General features: G+C 41.3%; 1 protein-coding gene and 1 long non-coding RNA gene across 3 annotated transcripts in view; one reads left to right on the top strand and one right to left on the bottom strand.

Moving 5' to 3' along the window:
• Positions 1-667: 667 nt before the first annotated feature.
• On the bottom strand, positions 668-19,732 carry GORAB (golgin, RAB6 interacting). Its single transcript, XM_044266944.1, has 5 exons — positions 19,526-19,732; positions 13,428-13,785; positions 11,276-11,377; positions 8,943-9,083; positions 668-2,453 (listed from the first exon to the last, which is right to left on the bottom strand). The coding sequence occupies exons 1-5, from the start codon at positions 19,659-19,661 to the stop codon at positions 1,997-1,999; spliced, it is 1,194 nt and encodes a 397-aa protein (XP_044122879.1). The 5' UTR covers positions 19,662-19,732; the 3' UTR covers positions 668-1,996.
• Positions 19,733-19,832: 100 nt separating this feature from the next.
• The window catches only part of LOC122918477, a 95,463-nt gene continuing 94,113 nt past the window's right edge, over positions 19,833-21,182 (top strand). For both annotated transcript variants that reach the window (XR_006386613.1, XR_006386612.1), the window contains exon 1: positions 19,833-19,885. This is a non-coding gene — a long non-coding RNA (uncharacterized LOC122918477). The remainder of the gene's footprint in view (positions 19,886-21,182) is intronic.

Below are 21,182 nucleotides of genomic sequence, written 5' to 3'. Positions count from 1 at the left end.
CACATGGAATACAGCTGCCTCGTGCAAAACTGAGGCAATAGAACTTTGTCACTTAAATCATCACCTGAGCACTCGGATACCACCCTGGGAAAGCCAAGCAAAGCAAGTTTTTCCAAATAATGGTATCAGCGGACCATTTATAGACATATTTGAGAGCATTTCACAAGCACAAACACAATCCCTGAATGGGTTATAAAACAAAAATTTCAAGTGGAGGGATGCAGTGAACTTTACGGCCTGATACGTGTTTAAAAGACAGACCAAGAGTTTTAGACCAGCGACGTTACTAGCACTTGACATTTACGCCAACATGCCCTCCGTGAAATCGCCGGCTCTCAAATCCCTCCTCCATAAGGTAAGATGGCAAAATCAGGTATCTCTGAGGTCACTTCTAATTCCTTTATTTCATGGTTCTTCTTTCTCCATCTACCTTATAAATCCTCTGACTGAGAAGCAGATTATAGATCCCTGTATGTAGCTCATCTTCGAACCAATTCACTGATGAATTTCCCTTAACAGACGCTCACAAAAAAGCAGATGACGGCATCTACCACAGGGAGACACAGGCGCGTGACCACCACGGAGCGTGTAACCACCATGGAGCGCGTAAGAAGACGTACTAAAATGCTTGAGGCTTTTTTAAGCGTAAACAAAAGACCACATTATAGATGTATCAGACTCGTTTATTACTTAGAAAAATAAGAGTATATTGGACAATGATGCTTTCAGTTTTTATGACTATCATTCATAAATAAAAACACAACTATCTATATAAATGCCTGTTTAGAGAAGTCAGTAATGGAAAGCTGTAATTTTAACTCAAATTACATAATATAAAAATACACAGCTCATCCACACTGCTAGGATACCCTCAAACAAACTCATTTAAAAATAGAATGTACCCAACTTTTTCAGCATTACTATAAATACAATATTACATTTGTCCTTATTCTCTTTTATAGCAGTTCTTTTTTCAAGACTTAAAATGTAGTATTTCTATTTTTTGGAATTTTTGATAAATAGATCACGATTTAATGTGAATTCACAGATTCTGTGACAAACCAACAGTATTTATTTACACATTCACATACAGCACAATATGGTGGCCAAGTATTAATGACAATAATTAACAAACTATTAAAACATTAAGAAAATCATCATTTTAACAATTTAAATGTTTTATGGTAATTTACATCCAACACATATTTACTAATAACTTTAGAAAGTGTATCAATTTTTTTGATAGGTTTCCTGTATTATTTTCACCCTCGCTGTAGAAATGTTTTCGCTGTCTAGATTTAAACAATGTGCTGATTAAAGACGTGTATTAACAGTAAAGTTACATGTATTAGTGTTATATTTGTGTGTGTATATCAAGTAATCAAAACTTAGGGTGTGAATTAAAGCCATTTAGAAGACAAACCGAAGACAAAAATAACATTACTTAAGTGTCTTTCGTAAACTCCATCTCCCAAGTTGTGTTTTGAGGCTCTAGTTATGATCCAATAAACAATTCAACATGCTACTTTTGTTCGTTTTTTTTGTCCTTCTGTCTCTTTTTCACATGTTAATTTTGGGGTCTCTTTACTGACCACACAAAATAGGACTCTCATCATCAACACCTCTCCTAGGAGAAGTCAAACGAGTTCAGTGAGGTGTTAAGTATTATTTTCCCTTTTACTTTTCCATATTTACCTGGTCCAACAACACTCTTAACCATGTAGTTTTTCTTCTGTCTTTTTAGGTCGTCTGTTCTCCCCCAGTTATCAGGGTACACCAAGAGAACTGGCCCGGGATCAAGGTGAGCTGTGCGCCTCCGTAGAAAATTAGCATCATGTGAGGGTTTAGAATGTCAAACATGTTCTACTAAAACTAACCAGGGATTCAGAAATTAACACAGTTTTAAAGACGCACTTATCCGAGCTCACGGCGTGATCTCCAGCACAAGCGCGCGCTACTGAACCCTGTACTAGCCACGTGAACAAACACCGGCACTTCATGTGGTCAGAGCAGCTGAAATGGCCTTTACAGGAGTTTTAATTTCTTGATTTTGGCCTGGACTTTGAAGGGGAATGCTGCTGGGATTTTCACGCTGTTTATCTATCTTTAGGGAAGTGGCGTGTTCTTGATCATTTTTGCTCTCTTCGGCAAATCCTAAGGTCACACTCTCCCCAGAGGGCTGAAACGGCCTCTCCAAGCGAAGCACCTGTTTCCCTGCTCCGGTTTCTTGCTCGTAAAGCAATCTCTCCACCTCCACCTCGAGCTCCAGACTCTCCTCGTCAGCTTGTACATCCAGCTGCTGCATCAACTCTTCCAACTTCTTAGCCTTGCGGAGCTCGTTCTGCTGAATGATTGTACAGAGGTGCTCAGTGAGTCGCTCTTTGGTCTCAGTCTTGCGCTGTAGCTCTAGCTTCGCCGCGACATACTCGGCTTCAGCCCTGTCATAGCGCTTCCTGTAGGGACAGGTACAAAGATCGGTCCGTTGGTTTTCCACTTAAGAAGATATTCAAAGGAGGGCCTAGAAACAATAATTAAACTCCAGAACTGGGAAAAAATGAAGAAGTATAATGCAGATATGGATACTCATATTTTATGTACACTTGTCCTACATGTCAGACAAACCAGGCTGGTGATGCTGAAACCTTTACAACACCCACATTTGGACCCTCCTAATGTAATGACATTCTTCTGCATTCATTTCCTCTTTCCGAAAATGGGCTTGGATAAAAGCAGGCTGAGAGGTTAATTCAGTGGTGAGCTAGCTCTGGTCAGGGAGAGCCCGGATTTGTAGGTGTTTCTCAATTTCTGCATTGTAACTATCACCACCATGGCCAATTTCAGGCTGTTAATGTGACATCACTGACTGCAGAACTGGAAAGAGATACACAAAATCTGCTCTCATGAACCAGTGTAACCTAGCTCCAGCACACAACTGGTCAACATGTATGAGAGGCCAAACAAAATAAGAGAAAAAAATCCGTATCTCTTAACAGATAAGAAAAGGAAGAAGAATCTTGGTAGAGAAGGATATGGACAGTGGTTGCAAGGTGAATGTAAATGATACTAGGTGAGGAAAGAAGCAAGCAAGAAGCAAGAAGCACGAAGAACAGAAACATTTCAGGATAGGTTTAGGATGGGTTTCTCAATGCTGGCACTATTAACCACTTCGACATATCATTCTCTGTTCTAGGGAGCAGTCCTGTACATTGTAGGACGCACAGCAACATCATGGGCTTTCTCCCATCCACTGGTAGCACCAAATATTTGTAATAACCAAAAAGGTCTCCAGATGCTACCAAAAGTCTCCTCAGGGGCATAAACTGCCCCCCGTTGAGAATCCCTGGGTTAAGTTGTTCCCTCTCCATTCTGCAACAAAAGTTAGACTTTGTTCAGGGCATTTTTCTATTTACACACACACACACTCATCCCAAAGATAGGCAACACCAGTCTTAGAAGTAAGGTAATTCTACTGGGGAAGTTACCCTGTAATGTCTTTTTTTCCTTTGTATTAGGTTGACACAAAAAGAAAAACTAGTCAGTTTACTGTCTTTTACCTTTTCTTTCTTTCTTTCTTTTTTTTTTTTTTTTTTTTTTGGCCAGGAAAAGAGACGGGCCCACATTTATCAACTAATTGTTCAGTTTAATAACCACTAACAGTTGTGAAAGTCATGGTGCCTTACCTTTACGACTGCCTACATCAACTCACTGTAGTAAGTACTTTCTGGCACTACAGTTACAGCAAAACAGAAACAGTTTTATCTCCTAACGCAAGATTCTCTGTCTTGAAAAAGAATATAGTGAAAAAATGAAAGGGTTTGATTTTTAGAAAAGCTATGGTTCAAAACCTGCCTTTGCCATTTACTGTGTATGTACCTGTTTTGGTCAAGGCCTTTTCTGGATGTAAAGAACAGATGTCCAGTCAAACTAGCTCAGGTGAAAAGTGGGTTTTATTGTAGTATACAAGAGGCAACCTCACAAGCATGTCATCAGAATCAAAAACTATTCTCTTTAATGCTCAGCAACCACAGTTTCTCTCATTGTGGCTTTCCAATCGTACCTGCAGCCCAATACGGCCGCCAGCTGTGGCTCTGCACCATATACACTCCACTCAGCTAGCTTCTCAGTGCCCCAGTTCTGGTGGCGGGCGGCTGGGGGAGGGAGGGAACGAGGCTGGCTGAGCGTGGTGCATTAGTTTGGACAGAGCTCCTAGCGTCCAGCCAGGCCACCAACTCCTATTTAGCCTCTGGACTGAATGTTCTGGGGTCAGTGGCCCATCCTTGTTTTAATCAGGTGTGGCCCAGGGTCAGCACCATGAGTATAAAACACACCTAGTTCCTAAGGAAGAGGCTGGAGAATATACGTGCAACGTCTGAAAATTCTAGTACAGCGATCCTTGGTAGTAAGTTCATCTGAGTTTTGGTTTATTTGTAAAATGGCAGTGATATTATTACTTCATAGGAGCGTTAAGATTAAGCGGTATAAATAGGGAAAGTGTCTCACCCAGTGCCTGGTAGGCACTTAAGAAACAGAACTTCTTCAGAGCACCAGAATCCAAAAGCATTATCACTAAACACGTAGTGTATCTCAAGCTAAAATTAGGCAAAGTTTCAGGACTCAGTGTTTATACTTGAAAACTTTTATTTACATAATGTTCATTTACCATTCTTTTTTTTTTTTTAACCATCACCTAGTAACTCTAAGAATGAGAAAACTAGCTGTTTTTCAATTACCCTCTATGATAAAAGAATTGTTTCCAAAGGAGCCTTGTTGGACATGTGAATCCCTCATTTTCAAACTTTGTAACATGTCCTGTTTATGAATGTTCTTGCATCAAGCTTAAGAGCTCTGACAATATCTCCATAGGTATATGATACTTTGCCCCTTCCCCCAATTCAAACCTCCTTTCTGTGGTCTGGGGTCTCCCTCAGCCAGCCAGAGTCAGCTAGTAAAGATTTACTGACTGGGCTCATGAATGCTGAATTGAAATTAAATTTGCAAATAGGTCCCTAGGTTTCCATTGATCTTTCACCCTGGATAAATCACTGAAGATTTTGCATTTTGTTTATTTACTTAAAGTTCTTCTGGCCAGAAACATACATATATATTCGTGCACAGAGTGATTTATGTTTGAAATATTGATTAATTTCACAAACTGCACTGCAAGCCGGAGGGTCGGGTGAGTAATACCAACTCAGTATGATGACGTTTTGGGACAGAATAGTAAGAGCATTATATGTAACGCAGTAAAATAAACTGAACTGGAAATGTAATTACAGAATTGTTTTGTTATTTTAAAGGGACATCGAGTGATTTAATGAATGCTATTTAAAGGATTCTAGAATCTGTCTCTTGGTTTTGGTATCCTGATATTTTTTAAGAACTCAACCACTAACCCATGGCATGCTGTTTGGTTCCATTGGTCCACTTTTAGTTTTCTTATTCTTTTTCCAAGCACTTCTAACTATTTGTAAGGATCAACATATAAAGGTTCTTATACTAAGAAAGGACAGAATAAAACTACATTTTGCAATTACTGTATGGACCCATTGGATCCTTTTATACACCTGAGATACACTGTAGGACTGTTGAGATAGGATATATTATTCCTGTATCTTGAAATATTTTGCCATTTTATCACCCTGGGAATTATTTCCTTATTACTCATCAATTATTCCCATTTATGCAGAAAAACATTAATAAGAAAACAGAGAATGATGGAATGACCTAAAGGATGATGCCCCAGTGAAAATAAATAATCATTGTCTAGTTTCCTTACTGTTTTGTTCAAAGTATTACATCATCTTTCAAAAAGATCAAAAAAAAAAAAAAAGACTAGAAACACCATATGTGTAATCTATTTTCAGCTTTCACTAAACGCACTTCAGAATTAGTATTTTTCATTTTCTGCCCACAGTGACAAAGTAGAGAAAGTCGACAGATGAAGACATGTCGCAGCTATTAGACAAATCAAAAGACAAATGTTGTGGTAGGTTAAAAACATGGCCACCCACAGACACTCACTTCCTAATCCCCAGAATCTGTGAATATTATCTTACATGGTAAAAGATGTGATTAAGTTAAAGATTCTGAAAGGAGTTTATTCTGAATCATCCAGCTGCACCCTAAATACAGTCACATGTATCCTTTTAAGAAAGAGGCAGAGGAAGTTTTGAAAGAGAAGAGGAGGAACAATGTGACTACAGAAGCACAGAACTTGGTGCAGCCACAAGCCAAGGAGTACCCGCAGCTCCCACGGACTGGGAGAGGCAAGGACTGGATTTTGCCCTGAAGTCTCTGAAGAAGACCGACCCTGCCAACGCCCGGATTTCAAACTTCTGGCTTCCAGAAATATAAGAGAACACATTTCTGTGTTTTAAATCACCCAGTTTGTGGTAACTTGTTAGAGCAGCCCTCAGAACCTAATATCAAGGCCAAAACAGCAGTCTAGGTTCTAGACGGTGAAACCGATCCCATACGGTGAAATCTCAAGAGTAGGAGACTTGAGAAAAACATGCTCTAGATGAACTTTCTCAAGCTCAGTGTCAATGAACAAAAAACACATTTCTGAGGATAAAAAGGAAACACTATTCTCTTGGAGTTAATAATTCCAACAGAAAGAATTCGATCACACAGTATTTTAAGTATTGGACCGTCTTGTGTTGTGAAAGGATGTAACTGCATTCTTTCAGCTTTCCATGATGTTGGGAGTCAAACGTTATTTGACACAAAGAGGTCTGCTATGCTTACATTCTTATTAAAATTGTTAATAAAGAGCTGTTTTCCAAAATCCCTATTATTTTTACTTCTATAAATTATACATAAAACATTTATGCATATATGTGTGTATGTGGATGCACATGTAAGTGTATATGTTAATGGGAGCATCTATTAAACATAGATAGCAAACACCAATTACAGTATTTCCTGGTCCACGAAGGGTCAAAGAAATGTTCTATACACAGCCACTCTGTTTCACAAGCTGGTCTAATGAAGCATACGGTAGCCTGGTAATCACAGATGGGAAGAGAAGCAATAATTCTCTCAATTTGCTTCACTCAAAGTGCTGGTCTCCTTAAAGTGATCTATTCTAACAATGCCCTATAGAAACTAATTTTAAAGCAAAGTCTGGACTATTATTATCTAAGAACCTTTTGTGGACACTGCACTATACTAAAAAAATATAATAATATTTTTATTTAAAAAGAAAAAAACACAAGATCTCCAAGAGAAACTGGCTGCCTTGGGGATTAGCTACCAGTAGAAATCTAAACTACAATACTGTATCACCAACCTCTAATTTCTCAATAACCACAGATGTAAATTTAGAAAATGTTTTAATCTTATGACTGAACCAGATACAACACTGGTCCTAATCACAATTGTCTATGGCTTCTCTTTGATTTCTCTCAACACCTTAGCTTTTTAAAAACAGCCTCACACATACAATATGGATATTCACATACAACTATGTTAGTATCAATACCACGAGAAATTGCCATCTTTGTTAAAAGACGTAAAATTTTATCTAAAATTTCTTACTATGTAAAAACGTACTAAAATTTCATTAAATACACTTATATATTATGGGATATTTTCTTCTTTAACCAGTAATCCAACCTTCTTTGTGTTCTCTGAAGACTAAAACTGACATTTCTTATATTATGTTCAGTAAACAAAAGTATCCTTCTCCAGCCTCCTCTACCACAGAATTAAAATATAATGACATGATTTTCTGTAAAGGTATCCACAATAATCTGAATTATCCATATAAAGGGCTACAAAGGCCTAAGAGTGTTCCTCTGGTAAACTTAAGTTACAGAGAATAAAATACACTGAAAATCCAGGATCAGTTTTATCTTAATAAAATCTTGGTTACCTCCTTAATGACCTTATTAATAGAAATCCGGAACCTCCAGTTATCAGCTACTGATGACATTAAGTTAAGCAGCTAATTAATAAAGGCAACCCATTAAGCCTAATAACATATGGTCAAACAACAATTACGAAAATCACAAGGACACCACAAACCTCTTTCTTAATAAACCCTGAGTTAAAAACCACAATCAAGCATTTCTGCTTTATTAAACTGTTAAATAAACATTCTGATGCTGTGGTTTACCCTGGACTAATGAGGCATTCTGATTGATTTCTAGTGTTACAGAGAGAGATGCAAAACTGAGTCATTAACATGGCATTCCCTTGTGAAAAAAGACAATTCAGGATGATTAAAGCAATGCTGAAAGGACTGAAAACCCTGAAATTGGACCTAATTTTTTGCCCTTTTTTCTGCTTGCAAAGTTCATGTAATCCTTTACATGTGTTAGTTCATTTTAAAAATTCTCCACGATGAATTTTTCACTAAAAATTTCTTGAAACCAATTTCTTGGTTTCTTGAAACCAAGAAAACACATGATAGCAAACTACTGTATCAGAATACAACTGAAAAGAAAAACAAAAATGGGAAAATCTTCAGGCTTTCAAGACAGAGTGGTATTTTCTTTAAAATACTCATAGGCTTTAAAAAAAAAAAAAAGCTAGATTTTCTTTCTTTGATGAAAACTGAAATGAGAATTAGGCTAATCTCTAAGGACCATCTCAGATACCAAAATTTCTTAATAGAAAGAGTACAGAGTTGGTGTTAGAACAACAGAATTTGGGGACAAGTCATTTAGACACTTAAGAGTCCCAAACATTACATAGCTGATGGTTTAGCAAGAAAGACTAAAACGTAAATAAATAATGCAAGAAACGCTCTAACAGGAATATGAACTAGGGTGGGACAAATTTAAGGAAGACTTATGCTGCATTTAGTACCAAACAGGAAGAGCGCACCTATGGTACTGTTACGAGGCTTCAATGACAACACACCTGAGAGCTCCTGGCTCTGCCGGCCATAAACATTAATTTGCTCTGACTGCTGGGTCAGAGTTCTCTCAACTCACCGCGCACACGAATACTCGAGGCTGGCCTGATCTATCCGGTTTCTGAGGATTCCAATGTCAGCTGACACCATGTCATCTAGAGCCTGTAACTCCTTTTGAATCCGCTTTAGTTTCAAGGTCTCTGCTTGAGTTCTTTTAGATCTAGAAAAATGAATAGAAAAATAAAAACATTTTAAAATCATGTATCTATACACAATATTAAGTGAAAAAAGCAACCTACTGTATATATGACTTTAATGTATAATTTTTAAAAATTAGGAAAAAAAAACAGCACAAATTGAAATAAAACAAATGCTGGCAACAACATTTTGGTTTATCTCTAAGACTGCATTTGTTCTGTTTTCCCTTATTATTCCAAAACACAAAGGAAAACGTAAGATTTAAAAAAAAAAACAACAAAAAAACGAATGGTTCACTTATCGGTCTATGTTTATTCACGAGGATGAGAATAAACATTGAAAGAATAGATCTGTATTCTCTTTACATGGAACATCCAACAAAGCTTTCTAAATTTCTAGCCTTAAATTCTTGCTAAGCCCATTTTCATGTGTTTGATACTTAGTGGACAAAGAACTGATGCCTGTATTAAACACCATTTCTTTATATTTTTTGGTTTTAACCTTTTTAGGACCCATTTCCTCCAAAGTTTTATTACTTTAATTTTTGCTTTTTCGACAATACTACAGTTCCTCAAAATTCCTTCTGGGGCTCAAAACCAAACACTCTTAACCCTTTGTTTAAAAGCACATCCAACTTCAGTGCCCTCACCACCCCCAAACACACTGAAAAAACAGAATACAAAAGCCAACCTTCAATCTGATTTCACTTATTTCAAAGTTTCATGCCCATTCTCACAGAATAAAACTCCCCCAGAAAACGATTATATTTCCACTTATAATCTCCTGATTTCTACTCCATTATGCATTTTCACTTGTTTCCTGCCTATAAAAAGTTAACAGTAAGTACTTCACTGGTGCATTTATTAATAATCTAATCAGGTTATGTTTCCTTACATTTCTGCCTGTATCAGTACTTTTTGTCTTCAACCAAATACAAATAACGGACAAGTGTTGAGCCTATAAATCTTTCTGTAAAATCCCCAGTGAACAGCTTCCCCTTCTGAAGCTGAAGACTAGTAACTGAAGTGATTTCTAAAACCACTTTTCACTTTCAATAATCATGTTGTTGTTTTTCTTGAAATGTAAGTTCAGTTAGTTGCATATTTCCTATGTTTTATGAAAGATCAAGGGGCACCAACTGAAGAAAAAAAAAAATCATCATTTTCAAATACATATATCCCTGACAGATAAATTCGGAATGACTCATACACCTACCTGACCTTCTCTCTAGCCCTGTCCCTTCCCCTCCCCCAACATATACACCAGCTTCAATAACCAACAGTTTTGCCAGGTTTTTTCAGGAGATCTGAAAAGAAAATGCCAACAATATCGCTTGCATTTCATTCTTACTATTCTCAACCATTATTTCATTGACTAAGTTTGGTTGCCTAAGGCCACAGCACACTGGAAATTACAAACTAAAAGGGCAGAAAGATTAGGTGAGAGAGGTGGAAAGTGGCTCAAATGGGAATGTTGCTATTGGAGGCTAGCACAGTGTACTAAAGGAAAAACAAAATGACACTGGGAGGTGACAGAAAAGTCGAAGTGCATGTTAATAGCGCAGAGGGCTCACAATGGTGACCTTGAATCACTGATGAAACGTTGTACTGTGTATTAGTGAGGGCAGGTAAATTATTCAAGAAAAATATCCATAGAAAACACAATTAAGATTTCTGGGAGTGGAAGTCACTTATGTGGAATAAACAATCTTACTCTTTTACCTGTCGCATGACTAAAGCCTCCCCACATCAAAATTAAAACCTGCATTTGTTGCTAATACACTTATCCTGATGGCTGTTCACCATTTCCTTAGGATGTGTAGATGGTTAAAATGGAAAACACTGATGTTGATTCTGAAGTTCTAACTGCATCTGTATTCACAAATTCGGTATAGTTTAGGCTTACAAAGTCCTCTTTAATAAATGAACACTGGAATTTCAGTATCATTTATAAAAGGTGATTTGTATAGTTTTAAAAGTAACACTGTAGAGGGCTGCCTGGCTGGCTCAGTCAGTAGAGTATGTGACTCCTGATCTCAGGGTTGTTGAGGTCAAGTCCCATACTGGGCATGGAACCTACTTTACAAAAAACAATTAAAAAGGAATGTTGTAGAGAAAATGTCAATTTATCAAAAGAGACAAGGGAAAACAAATACAGAACATGACAGAACCGATCCCAGGTTACTAACAACCTCTCCTAGTTCAGGTGCCTCACCTTTCTGCAATAGCTTTAGCCAAAAGAGCTTTCTTACGTTTATTTTTCTCTTCCATTAGCCGTTGTTCCTCCTGGAGGACTTCCCAACGAGACTTTTCTTGCCTAGGGAACAAAAAATTTAGAAAAATTAGTTTTTGAAACCCCAACCTACACCTTACCAGGCTAAGCCCCCCTTTGTATAAAATTTAATCAACCAGATTATGTATATTTTCTTTCAAAAACCCTCTTAAAAGGAACCCATCTGCAGCTCGTTATTTTGTTCTAATAAGAACCAAGATTATGATTTGAAGTCAAGAAGGCTTACATAAACTGGACCTTTGAAATCCATTATATGTATATAATCTAGGAAGCCACAAACTGGAAGCCAGAGTACTATGGCATTTCTTAGGAGAACAAAGAAAGTTGTATAAGTTAATTATGTATTATATGCAAAATGGAGAGCAAAATAAATTGGCATGTAGCTAATACCATGTTTTATCTTTTAGAGTTTCTATACTAAAAGTCTCTACCACTTAATACTCTCAGGATAAACAACAATTATTTCATTTTTTTTTTTTTATTTGCTTACTTCCAGCTCTCAAACATTTTTAAACAGAGTAAAACACCATGAGCTAAGTTTTGAATGCTGGGCTACCAAGAAACTTCAAAGATCTGAAAATAGCTTTCCATCTGTTCGATTCTGAGAGACTTAGATTAAAATTTCTCATAAATTCAACAACGTGGTATCAACTCAAACAAGGTCACAATCCAGCTATTCATTCCTTTTACTGTCATTTCTTATGGCCATCGTTGTCAAAATTCTCTAGTCCCAGACCTAGTAACCAGTTCCACATTAATCACTTTTTCCCCATTCCCACCGCCTCCACCCTGGAACTGGCACTGGTCCACTCTCATTTTCACGATCGCAGGCATCTTCTCACCCAGTGCTCGAGTTCCGGTTCAGCCAGCGCCCTCCCCTGAACGCGCTGCAATGCGGACACCTCCATTTTCTCTAACCTCTGTTTTGATCAGGGTATCGCTCCCTGGAGGCCTTCGTGATACACGACTGTATCAGGGAGCTCGACAGACAGGAAGCCTCAGCTTTCACATCCTTCTTCATCTCCCTCATTCTCTACTATTCTCTGGCCTCACTTCTGCCTCTTCCACAGATGTGAGATGCCATCTCCGAGCATTCTGTAGGACAGATCTTTCCTTTCCCTTTCTTATAGGCTCAGAATTCCTCCTTTTCAACAACAGTCTCCCAAATTGCACGTCTTCTATGAAAATTTTCCCAAGTAGCTAAAAACTCTTTTTCCTAACAACATTCTAAATTGTCCAGCTCAATTTAAACCCACCCTCCCCTACTTGTCTCAGGTCTGTGCAGATAAACTACATTTAAAGACATTTAAATGTATGCATTTGTTCAATGTTGTTTTCAGAATTCATGCAGCTTTGTAGCTCTTGTAAAAATGATCTCTGGGTTGTGAACTCACAGCATAGAATCTGGATCAGAGAAATCCCAAGATACTGTGAGACTCAGAAAATGGAAAACAGAAACAAATGCCACACTGATAAACCAGGAAGAAACAAACATGAGCGGATATTAAAACACAAGCTATAGGATAAATATTTTGAGAATTCACAAGTGATAGAATGGCAATTTCCATAAAGAATGTCTCTAAACTAAATTCTGGAGGTAGTTTCTAATAAAAGCACATTAAACAAAGAATAAAAAGAAATCTAATGATGGAGCTGAATTGTTTTATTAGTTCTCTCCTTTTCAACTTTCCTTGGACCATCCCTTTGTATCTCTTCACATATGGATCCAGAAAGACCTATACGTGAACTCCAACTCTGCTACTTACTAGTTATGTATTTGCTTTGTGAATAAAGTTATCTTTTCTGAGTCCAAGATATCTATGGAGTAAAAATCATGAATAGGTACTGTAAGCTGCTGCAAAGATGAAGTGACGTCACATGTATGGCACGCCCAACACTAACGCTTACAATACATTTAGGGGTAGGATTCTTTAACAGGTTATGCATTATATGCATTATACTTCTAGGTTAGCACATAAAGGAGAAAATGTTAAAACTATTATTTCTTCAAAGACTAACTGAGGAAAAAAAAGTAAAATGGAAAAAAGTCTCACGGATATATAGACTTACTAACAATTCCACTTTCTTTTTTTCCATTCTGCAGTCTGGCTTTGGGGGCAGAACCTCGGTGTTTTTGTGACTATCATGGGAATTCTCAAGTCCCAGTTCCCTTGGTGGACTTTCAGTCCCCTGTGGTTTTCCATCACCGACAGGAGAGGTGAGTGTAAGAGGACCAGGAGGAACACGGAGAGAAGAATGTGCTTCTGGACTATTAAAGCTTGGTTTTGGTGCAGAAAGCAGCTGCTCTGGAGGTACTGAGCTTGATCCATCTTGAAGTCCAAGTTTTTGGCTTTGCTCTTGAAGAGCTTTTTCCCGCTGAAGTTGTTGTCGACTTTTCTTCACAGGGAGACGTCGCTGTGGTTCAAATGGATCTGTGTGAAAAAGAGAGCGGAGAAAAATTCCCTTGTGTGAGCAGCAAACAGAATTTCTCTAAGAAAATAAAGGATTAACATTAAACTCTGATAATAATTCTACAGCGCTTCTCCCTTCTTCCCTACCACAAAAGCCCAGGGAAAAACAACCATCTTCCCATAGCATTTTAACAGTTCTCCAATCACACTGTTAATATTTTAAAAAAAACTGTCCCAACTCAAAATTTACCTTAAAAGATGTCCATTTGTCTGCTGAGTTAGGCCTCAGAATAAAAATGCAAGGCTTCTTTTTCAACTTGAATTGAGAACTGCCTCAAGAATCAACTAATTTGACCACACAAGGTAAACAAATGCATCCTTGATTGGTCTTAAATTTGATTTATGATTCTATCTGCTCTCCTGAACTAAAACAGTGGCTGCATTTACAGACAGGCTGCACCTTTCTTAATAGCAGATCTTAGGCCTATCTGATACCTAGGTAGATGATATGCACGAGGTATAACGGAATGAAATCTCTTATTTCCAAGAATGCTAGCTAACCCTCAATTGTTAGCTTTTGTCTTCCAGAGCAGAGCAAGGTTGTGTTCCCCAAAGTCAGTTAGCCATTAATCAATATATGCAAGCTAATTTTAATAGCAGCCTAAGCAAACCAATAGAAGATGATAAAACAATTGGGAGGAATTTTTTTTTTAAAAAAGCACTATAAAATAAATAATACCTCACTATACTTTTTGGGTTATCCATGTCAGTGTTAACCTTTTAAGACAGAGTGTGGGAGAATTTACTCACTAGCACACTGTATTTAATAAGATCTGTAAATGGTATTGTTTACAAAATACCTGGGAAAAGAAACTGTGGTGAAGTCTCTGTGAATGAACTCAAACAGAGCTTTTAAAATTCCGTACATTGACTTCTGAAGCAAAACAAGCCTAGTATTTAAATCTTCCAAAGGAGAATTAAAAGCTCTAGAGTCACAGTTCCAGCACTGCTTTTGTCCAGCTCAATAATCTTAAGCAAGTCAATTAATTATTCCACACCTCAGTTTCTTCATATGTCAAAGGGGTGAAAATTTACCTGCTCTACTTAACTCATGGAGTTTGTATAAGGATTAAATGAAACAGGTAAAGAAAATATCTTTAGAAGATACATGTACCATCAAAAGTAAAATGTTATTACTGTTTGCTTTTGCCAGAAACACAAAGTAGCCCCCTCTATTCTGGGACAGAAACTTATTCTTAACCACAGGTCTTTAGCCGCACCATCAGAAAATGCCACTGAGACTGTTTACTTCCCTGTTACGCTCACGAAGCTGAATTAATAGTCCCAAAGAAATCAGTACTGCAGCTTCCATTGTATTTTGCATTTTCACAGAACCTGCATATGAGATTAAAACTGCTACAATAATCAAGTAACAAGTAATAAATCAAACAATAAACTAGGCCACTTAAAAACAGAACATATGATATAAAAGCACCTGGAACTAATAAGCCATTATAAAAGGTTGCAGAATGCAAGATTAATATACAAAAGTCAAATGCCTTCCTATGTACCAACAATGAACAAGTAGAATTTGAAATTAAAAACACGATGCCATTTGCATTAACACTAAAAAACATGTAATATTTAGAAATAAATCTAAGAAACTAGAAGATCTATAAAGAAAACTACAAATTCTGGTAAGGAAATCAAAGAACTAAATGGAGAGATATTCCATATTCATGAACAAAAGATTCAATACCGTCAAGATGTCAGTTCATCTCAACTTGATCTACAGATCCACTGCAATTCCAATCAAAATCCTAGCCAAGATATTTTGTGCAAACTGACACAATGACTTTCCAGTTTATACGGAGAGGCAAAAGACTCAGAATACCCAGTATAATACTGAAGAACAAAACTGCAAGACTGGCATTACTTGACTTCAAAACCCACTATTAAGCTGCAATAATAAAGACAGTTGGTATTCATCAAAGAATAGACAGACCAATGGAGCAGGACAGAGAGCACAGGAATAGACAAATGACTCACGAAATAGAAGAGTGAACCCAGGGAGAGGTTCAGACATGCACGGAGCACTGGTACATGACTGAGATGGCCCGGCCTATCAAAAGCAGAAGGTGGACTCATTCAGTAAATGGACGTGAGGAAAAAACTGCTGTGAGCAAAAGATAATACCATACCTCACACCATACAAAAACAAACAAAACATTCCCCAAATGGGTTAAGGGCTTAATGTCAAATCAAAACTTTAAAATTCTTATTAGAAGCACATTTCTTTATGCAGCGTTTTGAATCTGTTGTAGTTTACAATAAAAATGACTGTTAAAAACTCTTAATTGAAAATAAGCATTAATATCTTACGGTAGGGTACTATCACCTCATGGTAGGGTACCAAGTTCTTAAGACACAAAAATGTTAACAAATTTCACCATATTAAAATTAAATACTTTGTTTATCAAAAGGTAAAAGGGGCGCCTGGGTGGCTCAGTGGGTTGGGCCGCTGCCTTCGGCTCAGATCATGGTCTCAGGGTCCTGGGATCGAGTCCCGCATCGGGCTCTCTGCTCGGCGGGGAGCCTGCTTCCTCCTCTCTCTCTCTGCCTGCCTCTCCATCTACTTGTGATTTCTCTCTGTCAAATAAATACATGGAATCTTTAAAAAAAAAAAAAAAAAGACAAGTTACAAGCTAGGAGGAGATATTCAGAGAAGATATTCATAATATACCCAGCAAAGATCTAGGAATAAGTAAATTATGAATATTTTCTTTAGACATTGACAGCATTGTAGCTGCACTTTTTTCAGTTTTTTGGTATGAAATAAGTCATACATCAAACACATGTATGTGTTATAGGCACATATCCAACCTGGATGGATAATTAAAAACAGTAACATTTATAAATAAAATATGACTATAATAGACATAACTGCTATTTAAATGACAGATGTCATCCTCTCTTTTGGAACACACAAATAATTGCACTTATTGGCCTCCAAATTATATTACTTGCTTTTGTTAAATGAAGGGTAAGTACAAGTGACACCGATCATTTACTGACAGAAGCACTGAGTTGCTCATGCTCAATTCTCAACCTTTTTCTCCTCATGCCATGGTGAACCCCTAAATGATAGCACCAAAACACAATGTGAAGTCCTTATATGGGAAAGAGTGACTTGCCTGACCATATTGGACATGAAGCTAGAGTGAAAAATAAACATTATTTTAAACAGTTGATATATTAGGGCTATTTGTTATGGTAGCATAACTTGTCTCAACTTGATTTCATTATTACCAATACTGTTGAAATTCCCGATGTATTTGCCCCTTCCAGATAAGATTTCCTTGCCTCTCTAGTATCCTGCACTTTGATGTCCTATGTTCCCAAAGAATATGCCTATGTCGCATGATTCTGTCCTACAAATGGTATCAGGTTGCTCTTCTGAGACTTGCTCTTTTCATGCATTTTATTTACAAAATTTACAAATGTTAATGCTTCATACATTATACTTCATACATTCGCGTAGCTGTACAGCAGCCCACTGGATGGTTATAATACAATTTACTTATCCCCCCCCCCAACAAACACTTGGTTTGTTCCCAGCTTTTTAATACTGTAAGTAAGAATTCTAAGTACAGGGGCACCTGGGTGGCTCAGTCGGTTAAGCGTCCGCCTTCAGCTCAGGTTGTGATTCCAGGATCCTGGGATGGAGCCCCGCCTCAATCCTGCTCTGCGACAAGTCTGCTTCTCCTCCACCCTCTGCCTGCCACTCCCCCTGCTTGTGTGCTCTCTCTCCCTCTCTAACTCAAATAAATAAATAAATAAAATCTTTAAAAAAAGAACATTCTTAATCTTTCCTCATGTGCATATGGGTTTCTCTAGAGTGCTGTCATGCATATTTTTGCTAGCAACCAACTCCATCTTCATGGATTACTTAATTGTATTTTTAAGGTTGGAGAACAACTGGAAGGAGCCTTAAAAATTAAAAGTTCAGATCTTCTAGTTTTACAAATGAGAAATCCGAGGTAAAAAGATTTAGAGGTCCAGCTACGAGATCTATATGCCAATCACTGTGTTTGGCTACGGGTGTACAAAAATGCCAAGTAGGGCAGACACAGACCGGTGGTTGGTGACTGTGCTCTAAGTCTCGCTACGGTAGACAGGCCTGGACACTAACATCCTTCCGGCTCTTGTCTACCCCAAACTGCAGAGATATTTACAAATGTACTTCTACATAATGAATCTACTGTTATAATTTAGTCTATATTAAGTTTTCTTTCCCTTGGCAAACTCACCTCTGCTAAGGCATAATCTCTGAAATCTTTCCAAGCTCCACCCAACCCCCAGCTAACTTTGTAGCAAGCTCTTGTAAGGTTTCTACTACCCGTTACATTATCGTTTGTCTCCTCTAGACTAGGGGCGCTTTGAAGGAGGAGGCCTGGTTCATCTTCGAACGTGTAATACAGAAGCTGATACCGCTAACTTCGTCAGACCAGAAGCGCGGACACTTGTACTCTGTACATTCAAGTATGTGAACCGATGTTCCAAACACAGAGCAGAAGGAATATGAGAACATCAAGGTAGGAGTCCACTGTAGTATCCCTTTTATGATACAATTCTTTTTTTTTTAAAGGATTTTATTTACTTATTTGACAGACAGATCACAGGTAGGCAGAGAGAGAGGGAAGCAGGCTCCCTGCTGAGCAGAGAGCCCGATGCGGGACTCGATCCCAGGACCCTGAGATCATGACCCGAGCAGAAGGCAGGGGCCCAACCCACTGAGCCACCCAGGCGCCCCTATGATACAATTCTTGAAGACCTCTGGGCCAATCAAAAGTCCCTCCACGGGCATAACCCACCCTGGCCCTACGTTCCTACTTGACCACTTTTTCCACGTCAGCCTTGGGTTTTTACATCTGCGCTGACAAGGCACAGACTCACCTGAGCAACACCCAATTTGATCACAAACTAACAAAACGAATGCCAGGTCTGTCAGTGACGGTACCCGGAGCGCTGGAGCGCGTGGCACCTCCACTTTCACGAAACGTCAACCACAAACAAAGCATAATTCATACCAAGAGCTTCTCACCAAGTAACGGCAAAACCAGTTCCTCCATTACAAGAAAACCAGCGAACAAAACGCGCACGGCCCAGCGAGGGGAGCAGAGCACGCCGGCTCACAGCGCAGTCCACAGGGACGACCTCACACGCACCTCTCAAAATCTCCAGGTGCTCTCGCTCCCGGGAGGCAGAGCTGGTGTCATCTGGCGACCAGAAGCGGACGCGAGACTCCAGATGTCCTGTGAAAAGCACCGTCTTCTCGCGTCTACGCGGACCCCTGCGCTCCCTCCTGCCCAGCCACTGTCGACTCTGGTCAACTCCTCACAGCCGGACGCGGTGCCCCGCCCCCTCCCCGCGACCCCAGCGCTGCGGCCCCGGCTCACGCCGCAGCCTTCCACAGGCCACGGGGGGCTGTCGGCGCGCCGCCTGTCCCAAGGCCCATTCCTTCCGCCGGGAAAAGTCACGTCCACATCGCTGAGCCGGAATCCCGAACTTCCCCTCCTACAACAGGATCCCGGTTCCTGGGACTCGCCCCTCCCGCCCCGGCTCCCGACACACGCACCTCGGGAGCCCCCATCCCCCTCCAAGCCCAGCTCCTTCTCCAAACACCAACACGTTACCCCCCTCCCCACCCCCTGCCCGCACTAAACCCGAAGACGAAACCTCCGCCGGCACGTCCCGTTACCTTTAGCCTGCTTCAGTCGCCTCAGCTCCTCCTCAGAGAAGCCGGCCCAACCCCGCGCCATGCGCCTCGGCTGCCCGCGCCCCCAGAACGCCCAGACCTCGGAGCCCCGACTGCCAACGCGACGGCCCAGGCACATCCGGGTTCTCTCCCGGCCGCGGCCGACCGACCAATCAGCGCTCCGCGATCTGGCGACGAGGCCCCCTCTCGCCTGTCGCAGGGCCCCGGCTCCGTCCGAGTTGCCTCCGGCGCTGCCGGACAACCCGCCCGAGGAAATCGCGGCCGCGGAGACATTTCTGTCTTTCACCCGAGTCTGCTCTCTCGCGCTGTCTCCTGCCTTCGGCGGGTTAACAGCTTCACGTGGTAAGGGGAGAAATGGCGCTGCGATGAGGGTGGAGACAAACAGGCAGTTCGGAAGGGGCTGCACGTCGGTGGCGGGAAAGCGCGGGCGCAGCTGCCTGCCGGGTCCTCTGGGAAGGGCCTGGGGCGGGGCCTTCCCCTTGCTGGGCGGGGAGGGGCGTGGCGGGGCGGGGCTTTCCGGGCGCGCGGAGACCATGTGCGGAAGCGTGTCGAGGGCCTGGGTGGAACAGTGGGAAGGGAGCCGACGCGTGCAGCGGCCGTCCTGCGGGGCTGGGTCTCCCGAGTGACCCGACGGCCGGTCGTTGCCGCGTCCTGCGAACGGTTCTCGCGTACCTGTAGCTTCTTCCCGGGGGACGCCGCAGCCCATATCTCTCGGAACAGGGTCTCTCGTCGGCGTTTGGTTCAGAGACGGTGCGGGGCCGGGTCGGCGCCGGCGTGCGGGAGACGCCGCGCCTTGCTCTCCCGGGTCCTGCCTTCGTGGTCTGGTTCGGCCTCGAGCGCAGGCCGGCGCCCCCGCTCCCAGGCCGAGCCGGACAGACGAAGGCACGTGCAGACACGGCAGGACGGTCCCGCGGCTCCGTCCTTCGTGTTCTCATCCGAGTCGCCGCTGTGAAGAGAAAACCCCGTGGGTTGGTTACCTTCCCCCCGGCTTCCGTGGGCCCGTGCTCGCCGCAGCTGGGACGAAGCCGAGCGGAAAGTAGGGGCCGCACCCCGCGATCGGGTGCGTGAGTGAGGTCCCGGGAGGGCCCGACGGAGCCGGCGATCGGACGTCCGCGTGCGGCCTGCGGGCTCCGGACTCCAGAGCGGCTTGTAGCGTCCGTGCTGCGCAGCCCTGCGGCCCGTGTGGACTCGTGTCCCGCACCCGAATGCAGGTGCGGTTCGGACGGGCCGGCGGTGCGCGCTGCCTCTGGGACGCAGGCTCCGGCTCCGGCTCCGGGACGCGGACTCCGGCTCCGGCTCCGGCTCCGGCTCCGGCTCCGGGACGCGGTCTCCGGCTCCGGCTCCGGCTCTGGGACGTGGACTCAGGCTCCGGCTCCGGCTCCGGGACGCGGACCGAACGTTGTCGCAGGCGGAGCCGTCCGGCCGGTGATGGCTTCCAGGTCCCAAGCGTGTGGCGAAAACGAAGCGCCCGCACACCCCATGTTAAGTTTATACGAAAACTTTTCTTAAAGTTCTGGGTGAATTTCAAGAATTATCAATAATCTCACTAGAGAAGGAAATCTCGGTATTTTAAAGGGGTTTCATCGGCCCCGAATGAGCGCCGGCTCGTGAGGTGACCGGAACCGGCGTCGGTCCGGAT

Source organism: Neovison vison, chromosome 10 (genome assembly GCF_020171115.1).
Source record: "Neovison vison isolate M4711 chromosome 10, ASM_NN_V1, whole genome shotgun sequence".
In the NCBI taxonomy this organism is placed as follows: domain Eukaryota; kingdom Metazoa; phylum Chordata; class Mammalia; order Carnivora; family Mustelidae; genus Neogale; species Neogale vison.
This window is presented reverse-complemented; position numbering and strand designations above follow the sequence as displayed.

Excerpts from the sequence above, each read along its gene's own strand:
- GORAB (XM_044266944.1), bottom strand. The coding sequence starts at position 19,661 with ATGTGCCTGGGCCGTCGCGTTGGCAGTCGGGGCTCCGAGGTCTGGGCG. Across the intron at positions 13,786-19,525 it reads GCGACTGAAGCAGGCTAAAG|ATCCATTTGAACCACAGCGA; the intron begins GTAACGGGACGT and ends TTTTTCACACAG. Across the intron at positions 9,084-11,275 it reads GCTAAAGCTATTGCAGAAAG|ATCTAAAAGAACTCAAGCAG; the intron begins GTGAGGCACCTG and ends TCATTTTTCTAG.